The 18,602-nt window shown below is 54.7% G+C and overlaps 1 protein-coding gene across 4 annotated transcripts in view; it reads right to left on the bottom strand.

Annotated features, from left to right (window-relative positions):
* Positions 1-10,993: 10,993 nt before the first annotated feature.
* The window catches only part of ROR2 (receptor tyrosine kinase like orphan receptor 2), a 196,011-nt gene continuing 188,402 nt past the window's right edge, over positions 10,994-18,602 (bottom strand). For 3 of the 4 annotated variants that reach the window (XM_047831488.1, XM_047831489.1, XM_047831490.1), the window contains exons 7-9: positions 18,272-18,517; positions 14,957-15,159; positions 10,994-13,432 (exon numbers count right to left, since the gene is read on the bottom strand). In XM_047831488.1, coding sequence (XP_047687444.1) covers positions 11,990-13,432; positions 14,957-15,159; positions 18,272-18,517 — 1,892 coding nt within the window. In that variant the 3' untranslated portion in view covers positions 10,994-11,989. The remainder of the gene's footprint in view (positions 13,433-14,956; positions 15,160-18,271; positions 18,518-18,602) is intronic. The other variant, XR_007146557.1, reaches the window with a different exon arrangement.

Raw genomic sequence — 18,602 nt, 5'->3', positions numbered from 1 at the left:
GGAGCTGCACCAAAAGCATAAAATGACTTTGCAGAAGTAAATACATGCTTTTCAAACTTCAATACATGAAACGAAAAACAGGATGGTCTTTGTTCAGATTGTCTCCGGAAGACCAAGTAGAAGAAAACCTCGGAATGCAGAGCAACCATGCAAAGAGGGAAATCACGAGGAGAAAGATAGGAGCCTTCGAGCACAGACCCAAGCAGACGGGACGTGTAGCCATAGAAGCGCAGAGAAGAGATCCGTAAGCAAACACAACCGACGTGATCTACGTGAAGAATCAGACCCGCAAACTGGCCGATCGAGTATATTTAAAGGGACACATGCTTGGGGTCATGGGTTGAATTGTGCTCCCCCTCCCCAAATTTGTTAAAGTCTTAACTCCCTCAATCTCAGAACGTGACGTTGTTAGGAAATAAGGCTGTCACAGATTTAATTAGTTAAGACGAGGTGTGTGGGTGTTGGGGTGGGGGGTGGTCCTAATCCAAGATGACTGGTGTCCTAATAAAAAGGGGAAATTTGGACATAGAGACAGACACAAGTAGAGGCAAGAAAATGTGAGGACTCCTGAAGATACCCGTCCAAGCCGAGGAGAGAGCCTGGCACAGATCCCTCCCTCACGACCTTCAGAAAGAACCAACCTTACTGACTGTCCTCAACCTCAGACTTGCAGCCTCCAGGTCGGGGAAGCCGGCCCATCTGTGGGCCTTTGTCATGACTGCTCTAGCAAGCCAATACACTTGGCAATAGCCTGATGAAATTGCTGAATTAGAAGAAGGACACAAATCCTAAACGAAAAGACAGAAAACACCAGATGGTTATAATGTAACAAGAGAATCAGAGCGGCATTGAACTTGGCTCCCAGGACAGTGACACTTTTTCAAGGGTGGCCCACACTGGTTGTCATTCATTTCTCTCTTCCCCTTTGCTCTGGAGCCCTTGGTCTCCCCACCCAGGTGTCTCTTGTCGAGACCTGAATGGCTGTCCCTTGTGAAGTGTACACAGTAAGGACCGCTGGTGACCTCAGCAAGATCGTGGCCATGGTTGTTCTCTCAGCCCTCCTCCAGCCTCCTGGACGTACCTCACCTCCAGGCCCCGCCAGCGGAGGGCTCCCCAGCTCCATCTCTTGCTTCTTCTGCTTTTAATCAACGCTCACTCCTTGGATGACATCTCATCCAGTGTCAGGGCTTGGAATGCCAACAAGGTGCTGAAGGCTCCCAAACTTACCCAGAATTCCAAGCTTGCACATCCGCCGGCCTCGGTCAGCATCTCTGGCTGAACATCCTACGGGCGTCTATCTACACTGGATGCCCTAGAAAGCAGAGTGGGACAAACTGGGGAGACCAGGACTGAGGGAGAGCCAGTGTGACAGAGTGAGAGACCGAGGGGGCACTGCTGAGCCCACGCACAATCAGGGGACTGTCGTCACACATGGGTGAGTTGTAGGACCTGGGGAGAGTCGATCTGCAGGGGATCAACCCACCAGCTCCAACCTCCCCGGCTCACGGTCTCAGCCCGGCGCCCCTGCTCATGTGGGCGGCCTGTGTGTGGTCACCTCAACAGAGACAGGGAGTCTCCGGAGCGGGTCCCCAGGGCACGTGGTGTGGCCCTGCAGCAGACCCACACGGAGGGTCCCAAGGGGTGGAACAGGGTACCCTGCCGCCCCTCCCACGTCAGTCTAGAGCAATCCCAGCCTGGCCAAAGCCAAACACCTCATCTGGTCATTTCCATCTTCCGATGCTGTCCCATAGTGGTTGCAGCCGCCATACTCGCCCGTGTTTCCCTGAATTAGGGGCAGACTGGCCTTGGGAGTCTCATCCACTTGCAGTCACGTGGTGGTTGGAGCCGGGGTCACCACCTCCCATGTCCAGGGACGGGCCTGCCCCTCGCGACCCGACTCTCACTCCTCTCTCCAAGCCCGAGGCGGAAACGGTCTTTCCATCTACACGACGGAGCAAAAAAATTTTTTTGATTACGTGTGACTGTAAATAGACCGGCCTTTTGAAATTCTGTGATTGGCAGGCATTGGCATCTGCATTTAAGAACACGGGAAGGGTGCTTTGTATTTTAAAATAAAAAGCACTACCTTTTCAAGGTGTCACCTTGAAGTGTATAATTTGCACCCGCTTAAAGTGTCTACCGTGGTGAATTTTGAAAACTGTATACTCTTGTAACCATCTCCGCGTTCAAACTGCAAAATATTTCCAACCCTCCTGGAAGTCTCAGACAACCCTGGAGATGCCTCCTACCACTACAGATTTCCGTTTCCTGTTCCAGAACTTGACACGGAGTCGTACCGTAGGCAACGTTTTCTGTGTGGTCTCCTTCGCTCTGATGTTTTCGAGACCCACCAGTGTGTGTGCGTGCGTGTGTGTGTGTGTTACTTTTATGGCCGAGTAGTGTTCCCTTCCTTGGGTGTGCCATAGCTGGTTTTCCATTCACCTGCCGATGGACACTGGGAGGTTTCCCATGCTTGGACACTAGGACTAAAGCCACTATGCACATTCCTGCACGATGCCGCGGGCAGACCCATCTTTTCACTTCTCTTGGGCAACCTCTTAGGAGGAACGTGCTCCCTCCGGAGATCCCCTTCTGGCTCCAAATGTACAGAATCTGCCCAGCAAAGCCCAGGTGTCACCCCAGCCCTGGGGAGGCTTCTGTCTTGGGGACTTTCAACTCTTGTCAACCCACCTCTGCAGGAGGGAACTGACCTCTGGATGGAAAGGCACCTGGAACACACTTCTCTCCACTGACTTATATTTATGCCCCAGCACACTTGATGGTGCATCAAACAGCCACCCTGCCCTTTTTTTCTGGCTGTGAACTAAAATTTTTTCTAGGAAAAGAGACAGAGAGGGAGCTCAGTGAATTAATTCAAGTTTGTTTTCTAGTGGCCTCTAGTGGCATTTGTCAGAACTGCATCTCAGTCGGTGCTTTGGAGACCCCTGACTGTCCCCAAAGGCTGAGGACACCCTCCCTGCGCCCCCCCTCCCCGCCCCCAGCCTCTCCTTCCCTCCCCCGCCAAAACTAGTTCCCGGCTCAGCTGAAAATACACCACACTCCTACACAGCTAACCCTGTGGGGTAAGACTGGCTTCTCGTCCCCATTAAAAAAATCAAAACTGCTTACCACCGGTTTCTCTTTGCCACTCCCTATGATTCCAAAACCCCAACCTTGTGAATTAGAAATTCATGGATTGTAGGGATAGATGTAGTTAATACGGCAAATTTCTCAGTTTCTGTTATTCTGGTTATTCCGTCTTGTATTAGCGGGGGCCCGGTTGCTATACCCGCATGGTTTTGTTTCCAGTTAAAGTGAGAGAAAAAAGCCACCGCGGGTCACAAGGAAAGGAACTTTGAGCACAAACCTTTTCAGAGGATTCTTGGTCACAGTGTATCTTAGAGGCACATTTGGCGAGTAAAGACCAGATCGTGTAAACTGCCCACTCTCGCCAAGGGGTCTCCCCTCGTGCTGCTGGGTTTTCCTCAGACAACGGAATACCATGGACATTCGAGAATGTACTTTGCTTCTGAGCCCATCTGCTGGATCTCCCTGGTTCTTCGCACGACCCCCAGCACGGCAGGCTGCCACCAGCACTGGTCACCACGCTAATCTAATGATCTCGCCTGTGGTCAGTTTGGAGAGGGTCTTGTGTGGTTCCTGTGGCCCAATCCATTGGACGGACGTCGGACGGAACGTTTCACCCACAATGAGATCCGCACCTGCTGTTCCAGGGACCAGTGTTACCTCTAGCGTGTCAAGAGCGGAGTTTGCCACCGAGCACTCTCATTTCCTTGCACGTATCAGGTTTCTACGCAACTGTTTCCGCAAAAAAATGCCCCCAAGGTGTAACCAAGCTAATGAAATTTATTAAGAGAAGACACCTAGTGCAATGAACACGCATATTGATAGGACCTACATCATCACCAGCTCTCATCAGACCACTCACTGCACTTCATGAAGTGAGCGCCGTGAGTTTGTAAGAAATGGGACATTTCTGGGGCGCCTGGGTGGCGCAGTCGGTTAAGCGTCTGACTTCAGCCAGGTCACGATCTCGCGGTCCGGGAGTTCGAGCCCCGCGTCGGGCTCTGGGCTGATGGCTCGGAGCCTGGAGCCTGTTTCCGATTCTGTGTCTCCCTCTCTCTCTGCCCCTCCCCCGTTCATGCTCTGTCTCTCTCTGTCCCAAAAATAAATAAAAGTTGAAAAAAAAAATGTAAAAAAAAAAAAAAAAAGAAAAGAAATGGGACATTTCTCTTATGCTAATGAAATCCACCCGGAGAGCAATCTGAAGCAGCTAGAAACTTAGCCTTATTGGATAATCAAAACTCGAAGAACATGTCCCCGGAAGGAAAGGGAGGGCCTGGTTCTCCGGGTGAGATGATGGCCTTGCTCCCAGAGCCTCCAGGAGCCTGAGGCCTCTCTGCTCCCTCCGGGGACGGTGGGGCACGGAGAGAACACCTAGTGTATTGTAGGGGCCTGTGAGCACAGGAGATGTGAAAAAGCAACAATTCTGAAATTTCAAAAAAAAAAAAAATACAGAACCATTCTGTGCCCCCATCCAGCTCCCACATTGCCACATTGTCTTCTTTTTTTTTTTATTTTTTTATTTTTTTTCAACGTTTTTATTTATTTTTGGGACAGAGAGAGACAGAGCATGAACAGCGGAGGGGCAGAGAGAGAGGGAGACACAGAATCGGAAACAGGCTCCAGGCTCCGAGCCATCAGCCCAGAGCCCGACGCGGGGCTCGAACTCACGGACCGCGAGATCGTGACCTGGCTGAAGTCGGACGCTTAACCGACTGCGCCATCCAGGCGCCCCGCCACATTGTCTTCTTGATGTGCGCTTAAAAAACTTTGCTTTGGATGTTTTTATTTATTTTTAAGAGAGAAAGCATGAGCAGGGGAGGAGCAGAGGGAAAGGGAGACAGGAAACCGAAGTGGGCTCCGCGCGGACAGCACAGACCCCAACACGGGGCTCGAGCCGTCAGCACAGAGCCTGATGCGGGGCTCAAACCCACAAACCGTGAGATCATGACCTGAGCCAAAGTCGGACGCTTAACCGGCTGAGCCCCCCAGGCGCCCCTATGCAGTATTTTTAAAAGCAAAGTTAGGATGTGGTATGTGTGCTCCTGTATTCACTCAGGAACAAGATTTTGCAGCAGGTCTGATCAGGGGTATGATCTTGGAGGACTGAGGATCGAAACCAAACGCGGGGGCATCTGTCACAACCGCAGGGGTTCAGAAGAATAAGCGATTTCCACCAGCAGCCAGCCCTGAGAGCGATGAACACCTCTTTGGGTTTTCCCTACGTTCATGATAAGAGGAAATGCTACATTTCACTCAGAGGTTAGTGAAAATAAACATGTGGTTTCCCCACCACGTTCACAGGCAGGTCTGGAGGCGGGGGGGGGGGGGGGGGGGGGGCACCTGCAGGGCTCCAGGGCCCTGCCAATGTCTTCTGAGATCCAGGAAACGCTGGGGTCTCTAGATGAAAGCGGATCGTCCACAGAAAGACCCCAGGAATCTATAGTCCTCACAAGCCCTGAAAACAGTGGGCAGCAAGTCGCCAGTGTGCTCATGACAGTGGGGAAAGTTTCTGTCCTTTGTCGCTGGCAGAGGCAGGGACCTGATCTAATTACACCTGAGGGACCCTCATCGGTGGCCACAGCTGGCTTCTGCCCAAGGCATCACTGAATGGCAATTGTGCTACCCCGGCGGGGGTGGGGGCGGGGGTGGGGGGAAACAGCCTGTTTTCACAGTATTTCTTGCGCAATAACCTTCCTCTTGAGAAAGCGGGAACGCTCCCTGTCTTGTTCATCACGGAATCCAGCCAGCTGGACACACTCAAGAAGCATTTATTGGGGCGCCTGGGTGGCTCCGTCGGTTGAGCGCCCGACTTCGGCTCAGGCCGTGATCTCGCGGTTGGTGAGTTCGAGCCCCGTGTCGGGCTCTGTGCTGACCGCTCAGAGCCTGGAGCCTGTTTCGGGTTCTGGGTCTCCCTTCTCTCTGCCCCCACTCCACTCTGTCTCTATCTCAAAGATAAATAAAGATTTAAAAAATTTTAAAAAAAAAGAAAAGAAAGAAGCTGGAGTCCTCTATCATTGCTGGCGGGAAAGCAAAATGGTGCCACTGCTTCTGAGAACAGTTTGGGAAATTTCTTAGAAAGATCGCTGATTTGCCGTATGACCCAGCAATTCTACCCCTAGGAGTCTACCTGAGAGAAGTGAAAACCTATGTCCACATAGGAACACGTACAAATGTTCACAGCAGCACTATTCATAATACCCAGAAGCTGGAGAAATGTAAACACCCACCGACAGATGAGTGGCTAAACCAACGTGGCCTATCCGTACGATGGAATCCTACGCAGCCATAAAGCAAACTTCTGACACGCCCCACAACACGGGTGGACCGCAAGAACATCGTTCGGTGAAAAGAAGCCAGAAGCAAAATGCCACGTACTAATTCCGTCTAAATGTCCGGCAAAGGCGAATCCGTGGAGACAAAAACCAGAGAGCCCAGGGCTGACGTGCAGGAAGGATCTTTGCGAGGGGATAGAAATGTTCCGAAGTTAGATTCGGGTGAAGCCCGCACGCTTAGCACATTTACTAAACGTCACCGAATCGCACACCCGGAATGGGTGAATTTTACGGGAGTCAATTACAGCACAGTTCAGCTGGTAAGAAAAGAGTGATGATCAGGCCAGTGGAGTCTGAAAGGTCCTGGAGACCTCGACCTGAAGGAAAGGGAAACGCCTCCTCCGGAGCCCAGAAGGAACTCCCTGTTACAAAATGCTGTGGGTCTCCCGGGGTGAGCAGTGCAAAGATACGGTACCTCAGAGCCTGGAAACGAGGTAAAAGCCAGACGTGGAAGTGTCGTATCTACAGGTGGGAAGGCTGGGCCATTCCTCACCTGCAACAGTCATGCAGACACCCAGTCGCGTCGGGTTTAGTGCCGTGGCCAAAGTACACCCTTGTGCTACCCACGGGGAAAGCTCTGTGTGGACACCAGTGGCAGGAGGAAGGGTCCTGAACACTAAAAACCACCTTTCAGGCAACTTGCACGTTCGTTTCTTCACTCTCTTTCCGGGCTCTCAAAGCCTAATTTGTGCATCTCAAAGTCGCGGCGAATCTTCTTAAAATTCTACGGTGGCATGGATTTTTTTTAATTGAAGAAAAAAAATTTTTTTTGGAGAGACAGAAAGTGTGAGTGGGGGAGAGGGGCAGAGAGAGAGAGAGAGAGAGAGACAGAGAATCTTGAGCAGGCTCCATGCTCAGTGCTCAGTGCAGAGCCTGAGGTGGGGTTCAATCCCACGACCCTGGCAGGATCACGACCTGAGCCGAAATCAAGAGTCAGACACTCGACCGACTGAGCCACCCAGGCGCCCCATGGTTGCACGGTCTTGGGATCGGTTTAGACTGGCGTTCCCCCAGAGAGGTGGCTTTGGTGCAGGTTTCCATTAAAGACACCGTAGTGAGGAGACACTTTCTAGTAAGGAATGAAGAGGGCTCTTCTGGGCATGTCTACAATTTATCTTTAAGCAAAAAGAAACGGAATCAGGCATTGCAGAGTCAGGCCTTGTTACGTGCCCATGTCAAAGGAAGACCTCCTCGAGCCGGACTCTGCCCTACCTGTACATACATCCCTCCTTCCGAGAAAAAGAAGCTTCAACGTGGAACTGGCACGAGTTGGGGCAGCAGCACAGGGAGGGACCAGGCTGCCTTTCCTCCCCCCAGTTCCCTTTAACCTGCCTGCACCCCGCCTCCCCTCCACTAAGAAAGATCGGGAAGCAGGTAACACCACTCACCTGAACTCAGCCCCCTGGTGGATGTGACAGCGAATGACACCTGCACTTTACTACCTAGAGCCGGGGTGCAGGGGCGGTAATACCCATCCTGGGCTGGCGGGTATGCGCACAGCTGCCTTCTGGAGTTTTCTCACTTGGTCCTGTGGTAGCTGCACATGCCCCTAAGCCTTCCAACACACAAGGGATGGTTTATCAATCTGCTTCTCTGCGTCTGGGCAACATTTCCCGCTAAGGCCTCAGCACTGCAGAGTGGGAAAAAGTGAACAGGACAAATTCCAGAAAAAGCAATACCAGGGAGTTAAAAATGCTAACTTGCTCTTTTTTCTCGAGAGAGAGAGAGAGAGAGAGAGAGTGGGCAGCAGGGGAGGGGTAGAGGGAGAAGGGGGGAGAGACAGAGGATCTTAGGCAGGCTCCACGCCCCGATGCGGGGCTCAAACCCACAATCGTGACCTGAGCTAAAATAAAGACTCAGATGCCTAACCTGCTGAGCCACCCAGGACCCCCCGTCCCGTCTGGTCCTTTTTAAAAACATGTATGAGCACCAAGCCAAGGCTCCTCAGTCCTGCTCAGCTTTATCCCCACCTACGCCTGCAGGCGAACAGCGTTCCAGGCCCGGGGGCTCGGGACTGGCACTGAGACATCACTGAGGGGCACTGCGAGAAATTCCTCCAGCAGACTAGCTCCCTACCCACCGGAGGGCACAGAGCCCCAAGATACATGGTCACCATGAAAAAAAGCAAGGCAGGAAACAATCTGTAGAGAAGGGGACCGCGTACGCATTAAAATAAAGGGCTACAGATGAGAACATACAGGTATGTTTCCTCACGCATGTACTAAAAACTGGGTAGACCCTTAACAAGCCAATGACGGGAGTTTACCTGGAGGGACACGGGGCGGACGGGATGGGCCGTGTCTCTGACCTGCAGGAGCGAATTCACTATGCAGTACTTAAGTGAAACAGAAATACAGAATTATGACAGCGCTATTCTGGTTTCAACACCTGACCCCGGGGCTCATGTCCTCGCGGGCCAGTGCCAGGGAGGCTAAACCCAGGCTTCCCCACCTAAATAAAACCTCACTCCTATTTCAAGAGCCAATGGCTGCGTGCTCACCAAGTATCATGCCAGGAAGTACTTAGTCTCTAGTACTTTGGGGACTGGTGAGGAGGGAGGCGGGGGCGTGGTGGGAGGGGGACAGACCTTCCGTAGGTCACCTTGGCTCATGGTGGCGAGGTTTCCAGAAGGTACCCCGAGCCCCATTTACTCTTAAAAGTTAACCTCTTAAAAGTTAACCTCAAACCTCCCCCCACCCCCCAAAAAACGGTTTAAATGTTCCTGTAAGAATCCCACACAGAACGGACATCTGTGTGAGATCCGTTTCAAACAAAGGTGTAAAAGCACCAAGTCCCCCCACGTAGGTACCGACGCCGGATTTCCGAGGAGGAACCGAATGTCAAGGGAGCCTATTTAAAAAATGTTTCCGTGTTGAGAGAAGGAAGAGGTGTTCCTGATTTAGAGGGGGGGCTACCGTATACGGTGGCGTTTCGTCCAACCCCCTAAAATTAGTACAGAAAAATCAGCCATCGCTCTGACACGCTGTTCCAACAAAGGCCACTCGTCCAAACAACAGAAGAACTGAAAAAGCTATTTGGGGCTTTGCACGGCTTGACGAAACCAATCACACGTACACGAGTTACTCAGCAGCTGCGGCCGTCTCCCGCCGTGGGATGGACAGGGACGGGCGCGCGGCCCGCGCACGGCGCGCGGGACGTTTATCTGAATCCTGCAACTTGGCTCTGACGTCAGTGGTTCCAGAACCTCCCCGCCAAGTACCTGTTGTCCAGCGGACTCCAGAAACTCAGTCACCTTCCTGAGGACGTAAGAGGCTTTACAGTTAGAGCCGTAACAAGAGATGCTGTGTTTACCCAACAAGCAAAATCCCCCAATTCAAAGCCTCTCCCGCTCCACAAAAAAAGCCCTGCCAACTTTTCTGCAGGGCCTCTGCTGGGGGCTCCAAGGCGTCGGCGGCCTGGGCCGCTCTCCCCGGCTGGGCACCGAGGGCTGGGGAGCCGCAGCGGCAGCTGCTGCCCGCCTGTGCCCGCGGCCAGGTGACAGTTCCCATTTTCCACTCTCAGGTGTCAACCCAACGGTTAAACCATCAGGTCAATGGAAACGGGAAGCAGCCCTATCCGATCCTGAGTTCTTTTCCTCTGCACCTCAGACCACACTCGCCAGGAGCAGGGGGCTCTGGGGGGGGGGGGTCCGGGGGCGGGGGTGGTGTCCCAGTCCCAACCGCCCAGTCATGCCGCTTCCTCTGCCAAGCAGGGAGGCCCTCCGGTTTCAGGATACACATTCCGACATCTTGGTTCGTGTGTCAGCAGCATTCTGCCAAAGCAGCGGGTGAGGGCTGCGCACGACGGCCCTGAAGCTCAAGATGACCTCAGGGGCTGCACCATCACGTGGTCGGGTCTGTGGCTCCGTGGCTCGCCCCCCTTCCGGCCGCTTGTACAGGCAACATCTTGGTCCCATCCAGACCCGCCGGGGAGCAGAGAGGGCGGTTCTCCAGCACACGTGATGCAAATTCCCCGCTGAGCCTCGCCGGCCCCAGTGCCACGGACCCACTGCCACCAGCTCCGACGGCCCCGTCCCAGGCTGGCACTGGGGCCAGGCTGCCTGCCGGTCCCCCCGCAGCTGTGCTGCTACAGCGGCCCCTCTCCCGACCAGAAGCCCTGGACCCCCCCCCAGGGGGGGCGGTTCATTCGGGCTGAACTGCCCAGCGAGCAGAGGCACAGGCGGCCCTGGGCGGTGGTGCAGGCAGCCCATTCCCAACTCACCGCCTCGCCCCCACCCCCGCCCCGCTCCAGGGCCCTGGGAAGTGCCGGGCTGCAGGTCCCCAGCTCTCAGGGGCCATGGGACCTCAGGAGGAGACAGGCTAAAACCCCAGACCAACTTCACGTCATCGGCCAGGAAATCACCTCCGAGAGACCCTAGCAGAAGAGCGACGGCATGGGTTTGCATCTGTCACGTGGCAACGTAAGTCCACACGCGGACGGAGTTGCCGGTCCTGGACGAGACCGCCCCCCCCCCCCCACCCCGACCCACGGCAAGCACTCAGCCCCAGGCATCGCCGTGGGGTCACGCAGCACCTCCACTGCCCCACGTCCGCGCAACCCGCAGAGAGCCGACCAAAAGTTCTGTTTCGCTTTATTGGATACGCCAGGTATGGGAGTTACAAGTGAGAGCCACCGGGATGCGGGGGGTGGCGCTGTCCCGCCAGCTCGACATGAGCGGACCTCGCCCCCACGTGGCAGGAGCGCAAGCAAACGAACGCACGAGCAAGATCTGGTGGCATCCCGGCGCGGGTGGCGCGAACGGTTAAATTACTAAAGCGCACGATACGTCAAGAGAAATGGTGCAGGAAACCACATAAGTTACAGTTTTCGGGCCCGTACATGATTCTCAAGACACAAAAGAACAACACCGTGCTCTGTACGACGTCGCTCCTTGCGTTTCCAAACCCAAGAAACGCTTTCCAGAAAAGTGGGCAAGATACACATGCGGGAGAATTCAAACCATTTCACAAAGGTACAAAATCCCATCGGTGGGTTTCTCTTTTTTAAGGCACATTTTCATTGAAGGCACACAGAACTCCCACTGCAGGAGCCCCGGGCTCGTGGGACGCTGGTCGGTGGCAGCGTCCTGTTCCCGCCGATCCTGGGTGGCTGAAGGGGGAGACCGACCCTGGCTGGCGGGGGGCGGCGGGGAGAAGGCAGGCCTCCCCCGTCCTCACACAGGCCAGCCGCCGGGAATCTCAAAGCCCGAGGTCGCACCTCGCCGCCCCCCGGGGCCTGTTTTCCCAAAGTTTCATCACATTCGATCCATATGCCAACGTGGAGGGAAGATGCCGCCTACGTTCCCGCCGAGCACGGGCAGAGAGCACCGCCGGTCTGACCTCAGGGAATGCAGGCCGTGCAGGTGGGTGCCGCCCATTTTCCCGGGCCCCCGCCCCCGCCCCCGCCCGGCTGGGTGCCACCAGCACCCACACCCTCCAACCACGAGTGGCCACCGCGGCAGCTCTGTGCACAAGAGGACGACGGAGGAACAGATTTCGCACGGTGACACCGCAAACCAGCCCGGCGGGGGTTGCCCAAGCCTCCCCGGGTGCCCGGCGGCCCCGTGCCCCTCAAGCTTCCAGCTGGCCCTCGGCCTCACCCATCTGCAGAGTGTCATTGTCCCCCAGCAGCTCGGTCTCCGGGACAGAGCCGTCCTCCTCCTCGGCTTCCTGCACAGGGCTCTGGGCCGCGTCCTCCGGGGTGTTCTGTGCGTCCTCGGTGGCCTCGGAGAGCAGGGCCGCCCTGTCCGCCATGGACGTGTTGGAGGGCGCGGTGGTGACGTAGCCCGTGCTGGTGGAGCCGCTGCCGCTGTGGTGGGAGCCGGGCTTGGGGACCACCTGGGCGGGCACCTGCTGCGGGGCCATCTGCATCGGGATCTGGACCGGGTAGAAGTTGGGCAGGTAGGCCCCGTAGGCTGGCACGGGCTGGTACCCGTTGACGGGGATGTAGAGCTGGGGAGGGGGCACCATGGGCCTGATCTGGCCCTTCATGGGCATGAACGGCGGCTGCGGGAAGGGCTGGGCCTTCGGCTTGGGCCCCCCGTAGCGGGCGTTGCTGACGTTGCTGACCGGGCTGGTGCTCAGGGAGCTGGTCTGCGTGGCGTTGCTGGCCCCCGAGGTCTGCGCCGAGCTGTTGTAGGCGGACAGGTTGCCCCAGGCCCGGAGCCGGCCGTGGATGTCCTTGAAGCGCGGCCGCCGGCTGGGGAAGTCGTTCCAGCACTCGAGCATCAGGGCGTACACCCAGGCCGGGCAGTCGTCGGGGCAAGGCAGCACTTGCCGGCTGCGTATCATCTCCACCACGTCCTGGTTGGCGTGCCCGCAGTAGGGCTGCAGCCCGTAGCTGAAGACCTCCCACAGGACCACGCCGTAGGACCAGATGTCCGAGTCCACGGAGAACTTGCCGTACACGATGGCCTCGGGAGACATCCAGCGAACGGGCAGGAGCGCGCTCCCCGTCAGCTTGTAGTAGTCGGCCGAATACACTTCGCGGAACAGCCCCAGGTCCGAGATCTTCACGCTCAGCCTGTCGTACACGAGCACGTTGCGGGTGGCCAGGTCCTTGTGGACCACGTGGTGGCTGGACAGGTACTCCATGCCCGAGGCGATCTGCGCCGCGACGTGCACGAAGTCGGGGGGCTCCAGGGTGGACTTCACCGTGCGGTCGTCGTCGGTGCTGCCCACGTCCGAGTGTGGCGAGCGCATGACCAGGAACTCGTGGAGGTCCCCGTGCGAGCAGTAGCTGAACACCATGCTGAGCGGCTGGTCCTTGGTCACCACGCCCAGTAGGCACACGATGTTGGGGTGCTGCAGCCGCGCCCGCAGCATGGCCTCGTGCCGGAACTCCTCCCGGAGCGGCCCCTCCGCTTTGTCCTTCAGCGTTTTGATGGCCACGGCCTGGCTCTGCTCCCCCGGCGTCGGGCCGAACAGGTGGCCTTTGTAGACCTTCCCGAACCGGTCCTCCCCGAGCTCCTCCATGAACCTCACCGAGGACAGGCTGATCTCCTTGAGCTTGGCCTGCCGAGGAGAAGAGGCCCAGTGAAACACAGGAGGGGGGCGAGCAGAGCAGCTGGGAACGGGGGTGGGGGGGGAGGCTTAGGGGGCAGTCCCAGCAAAGCCCCCCGGCCCTGCCCACCACTCTCTGCTCTTCAACACGCTCTGAAGCCGTGAGGCTGCCTGAAAACCTTGAACGGCTCCCAAGCAGCCCGCAGATGACGTCCCCCCAAATACTCCGGGGACACCGTCGCAGTGCGCGTGCACCTGTTCACACTCAAGCGCACACCACCCCCCCGAGCCAAGCTGGGCTCCACTGTCCCGGGGGCACCCCTGGACTCTCCCAGCCGCGCCCCCACCCGGGCCTTTCCTGCTGCTCTGGAAATGTGCCCGCCCTCAAACGAGGTTCTGCGTCTCCTCACCATCCATCCCCAGAGCCCCCCAGCAAACACACAGTGACTGCCGGCTACACAGCTGAACGAGTCCACTCTACCTCCTTCAGAGCCCAGACGGGAATGAGCTTTCCCCCTCATGCCTGCAAGTAACAGAAACGTTCCCTCACGTAAGGCAGGCGGGTGATGACTCTCTCGTGTGCTGTATTTTGGGATGCTCTCGCTGTCCTAGGAGCTCTCGGGGACGGGGGTGGCCTTCAGCAGCGCTCTGTCCTACCCCCACAAGGAGTCTGCTGCGGCCCAACTCCACACGGACCAGAAAACACACCCCAGCCCCTTGGAAGAGCCAGCCTGGCCCTCGGGTCGTGGGCCGATCCAAACCCTTTTCCTTTTGTTCTCCTGTGGGGAGCGCAGAAGCCCTGCAGGTTCAGGACCAGGATAGCTCCCTCGGGCTCCCTCGTTAGCGCGCAGGTCTAGGCGGAGGGGGGAGCCTTAGACAGTGGGGCGGGCGATCCCAAACATGCCTACAGCTTATTTCCTAAGCACACGAATGTCCTGATATGTCTTAGAGTACATACAGCAAAATCAAGGGCGGTTTAAAATAGTTACGTGTCAGGGTGCCCGGGTGGCTCAGTTGGCTGGGTGTCAGACCCCCCCCCACCCCGGGTTTTGGCACAGAGCATGATCCCAAGGTCGTGGGATCGAGTCCTGCATTGGGCTTTATGCTGAGTGCGGAGCCTGCTTGAGATTCCCTCTCCCTCTGCCCCTCTCCCCAGCTTGTGCTCTCGCGCTCTTAAAATATAAAAAAATAAAATAACAAAATAAAACAAAATAAAGGAAAAAGAAAAGAAAGTAAAATGCAAATTAAAAAGTAAAGAGAAAAGAAAGTAAAAAGAAAAGAAAGTAAAAAGAAAAATAAAACAAAAGAAAAGAAAAATAAAATAAAGTAAAATAAAAATAAAACAAAACAAATTAAAAGTCAAAATAAAGTAAAAATAGAACAGAGTAGAATAAAATAGGATACAGTAGAGTAAGAACAGACTAGACTAGACTAGACCAGATTGGAATAGAACAGAATAGCTATGTGTGGAGTTTCGAGCAAATCGAGAAGCCCAGCGATCTCCAGGTAGAGGCTACGCCTGGAGGGGCGGGAGACCTGCTTATGCTGGTTGATGAGAGGCATCTCCACGTCCTGGCTGGGAGAGGCCATCAGCTGCCGCCGCTGTGGTGTGGACGCAGAGGCCTTCTGCCTATTCCGACACATGCAGACCAGGAAGAAAAGGCACGCGATGACCAGGGGAATCGCGATGCTGGGAACCAGGATGTACAGAATTCCCATCCTGCTGCTGTCCTGGGGGCCTGTGAACAGCAAGGGTCACGAGTTTTTAAGAAATATCCCCTTCCCACCCGACGTGCTCCACCAGCCCCCCCGCCCCCGACTCCGCTCTAAGAGTCAAACACAAGTGGATACGTTTATGAGACACGATCCCAAACTGCCACCAAGGAATCAAATGGGAATGCCCAGCCAGCACGGAAGACAAGTGAACTCAAAGGGTCTTACAGGAGTAATAACCAAGGTACTGGGATGAGCAGTGACCCTTGTCTGCAACATTTGAGGATTTTCCACATTTTCTGTATAACGGACACATATTCTTTGAAGATAATAATGACAAATGCATTTGATTTGAAGGGCACAGGCACCCAGTGAGTTTGACCCTATACAGTATGCAACTGGGGCTCGAGCATTCTTGAAGAAAGCATGGTGGGATGTGGGAGGCCTCCGTGAGGATTTACCTTTCTCCGTAATGAGAAGCAACACTCTGTCTCCCTCTACAGGACTTACGGAGACGCACAGGGGGCAAGCTGGGCTGAGGCACTGTCCCAGACCAGGGTCTGTCTGTCCCTCCCGTCAGTCCCATGCCCCCCACCCCCACACATAAAATCAAAACTCTCCTGGCCCCACCCTCGAGGCAGATGTTCTAGAAGCCTCAGGGGCAGTGGAGATTCCGGGTCATGGTCATTTGTCATCAGGAGGGCTGGGGGAGATTCCACATGCCCCTCAGGCCAAGGTCAGTGATGTGAGCTCAGTCCAAACACCTGTGCGACCATCCATCTTTTCAAAATCACCAACAGATAACATGCTTATTAAGGACTCTGGTATTACGGGAAAGTGGGTGTTCCTAACAGCACATTCACCAAAGGCTATCCCACTGTCAACAGGTTGGTGTTCACCTGATTCTCTATGTGTATTTTAAGGTGACCCTGAAATAAACGATATTCAGCTATTTCGGCACACAGAAGCAACAATTTGACATGATTTTAAAAATAGAATTATCAGTAGAATTCTTGTCAAATAGAAATCATACCACCCATATTTTCCTGTTCCTGGTTTGGTGGCAGAATAACACATCTCAGACAAGGCTTCATGAGAAACAGACAGCCCTACGCATTCTTCAACGGCCGCACACAATTCCATGGTACGGATGTGGTTCGATCACCATCCAACCCCCTACTGGTAAACAAGCAGCCTGTTTCTTATTTAGCTACTAAAAGTGACACTGCAATAAATATCCTTAGCATCTCTGCCCTCTTGAGTGCAGGTATTTTTGCGATGTTAGGTATTCTTAGAATTGCCAAATCAAACGACGTACAGATTTTTAGGTTTTGGTTTATTTTTAACTACAAAAGTAATCACTGCTCGTTGTAAAAACGTCTCACATTTTAACATTTCTGTAGGCCGTGGGAAATCACCGCGAAAAGTTTGGTGTGCAGTGTTCCAAAGCTTCGCCCCGAAAATGTAGGTGCCTACGTGTGCTCACACACACCGCCCCCCCCACACACAACCCTTTCCTCTATGAAGAAAGAGACAGAGAAGGGGAAGGAGGGAGGGGTGCAGAGAGGGAAGTTGCGGGGAGGAAGAGCAAAGAAATAACACAGCTATTGTCCTACAATTTCCCTCTTTCCCTCAACAGGACACCATGGACATCCTCCCTCACAGGAAATTGTTTTAGACAACTGTAGCGTTCCACGAAGTCGCTTTACGATAATCTAACTACTGGCATTTTCATTCTTAAAGTTTATTCCTGCAGCGATCACACATTCTTGAAGGCCAGTGTTAAGATCTGTGGTGAGAGGTGCCTGAGTGGCTCAGTCAGCCCCGTGGCTGGCTCTTGATTTCAACTCGAGTCATGATCTCACAGAGATTGAGCCCCTCATCGAGTTCTGCTCGAGATTCTCACTCTTCTCCCTCTGCCCCTCCCTGCTCTCATTCTCTCGAAAGAAGAAAGAAAGAAAGAAAGAAAGAGAAAGGAAAGGAAAGGAAAGGAACCAAAAGGAAAGGAAATGAAATGAAAGAAAAGAAAAAGAAAGATCTGTGCTGAGTAAAGAGTGGCAAATTTGGAACTGCCCAATTATACTTCCAGAAGGTGATGGATGCTAGTTTTCACTCCTGGTGACTGCAGGTGGAGACGTGCCCGGCCCGGGGCCAATAGGGGCACAGTGAGCCGGGTTTTGCTTCACTGTTCATCTCTCCTCATCCATGTCTTCTCAGTAACGTTCCACCAACCCACTGCCTCCAGGGTCCAAAATATAAGACTCAGAAGGCTCTTCTCTCGGGGTATCCAGGCGGATGGGAGCCGGCAACATGTACATAAATGGTTGCAACAGAGAAATAACGTTTGTACTTTGTACCGTCTGCAGCCAGCCCTTAGTCACACTCTCTCTTCCTGTTCATAATGTAACAGAGAAATTGCAGGGAAACTGGTTACAAGACTGAAGTCCTGTTCTTCCCAACTCTGCCGAGCCCACCTACGAAAGCTGGTGCAGTGGGAGGCAAGGGGGGGGCCAGGTGGTGTTGCGCCCCTAGCGACAGACGCCAGGAAGCACCCTATCAATACAGCAAAACCTTGGATTGGGAGTAACTTGTTCTGCGAGTGTTCTGCGAGACGAGCAAACATTTCTAATAAATTTGAACTTGATCGATGAGTGAGGTCTGGCGATACGAGTCGCCGGACGTCACATGATCAGCCCCGAGCCGAGGGTTCCTGAAATTCGCTTTGGGTCACAAGCATGTTTCCGGGACGAATTACGCTTGCAAATCAAGGTTTTATCGTACTGGCACACGTTCCGTGACGATGCTCGTGGAGAGACGAGGGGCCTAACCGAGCATCCCAGCACCACGCACAGGTGACAGAGGGCCCCCAAAACGTAAACAGCAGTCCACGGAGCGGTGCAATTAGGGGTGACCAGCCCACGCCTCCTCCTCCTAAGTTAGAGACCTGTCTCTAACTTAAAACGTCCTAGAATGACCAGTTATTACTTCCCTAACCGCCAACGGCTTTACTTAAAACCGACAATCACGGTGGTGATGTGGGGGCGGCGACAGCCCCACCAGCCTCCTGGCCCCACGTCACCACGAGGTCGCACACAACAGTCAACACGTTAAAAAAAAAGAGAGAGAGAGAATACATACTACAAGGGGGTACGTCACACAGTTCCATGCGTACGTTTTTATTCTGCGTGAAGCACCAGGGGCCCTCCATCTGCCCCCCGGGGTTCCGGCAGTATGCGTGGCCCCCTCCGAGCTCGGGGAAGTCCGTGCTGCTCAGGTGGTGGCTGTGCGGGAGCTGCAGGGCCCACGGCTGGCACTGGTGCCCGGACTTGGTGGTGGTGGCGGTCCCCCGGTAATCCGTGCCGGAACCGTTGTAGCACTGATGGTCTGCGAGGGAGGAGGCGTTAGGAGGCCCGAGGGCAACGGGCAGCGGCCCACCCCCGGCGGGGGACAGACAGCACCCTTCTTCAAC

This window comes from Prionailurus viverrinus, chromosome D4 (assembly GCF_022837055.1).
Source record: "Prionailurus viverrinus isolate Anna chromosome D4, UM_Priviv_1.0, whole genome shotgun sequence".
Lineage (NCBI taxonomy): Eukaryota > Metazoa > Chordata > Mammalia > Carnivora > Felidae > Prionailurus > Prionailurus viverrinus.
Note: the sequence above shows the minus strand (reverse complement) of the source record. Positions and strands in the feature narration are given on the sequence as shown.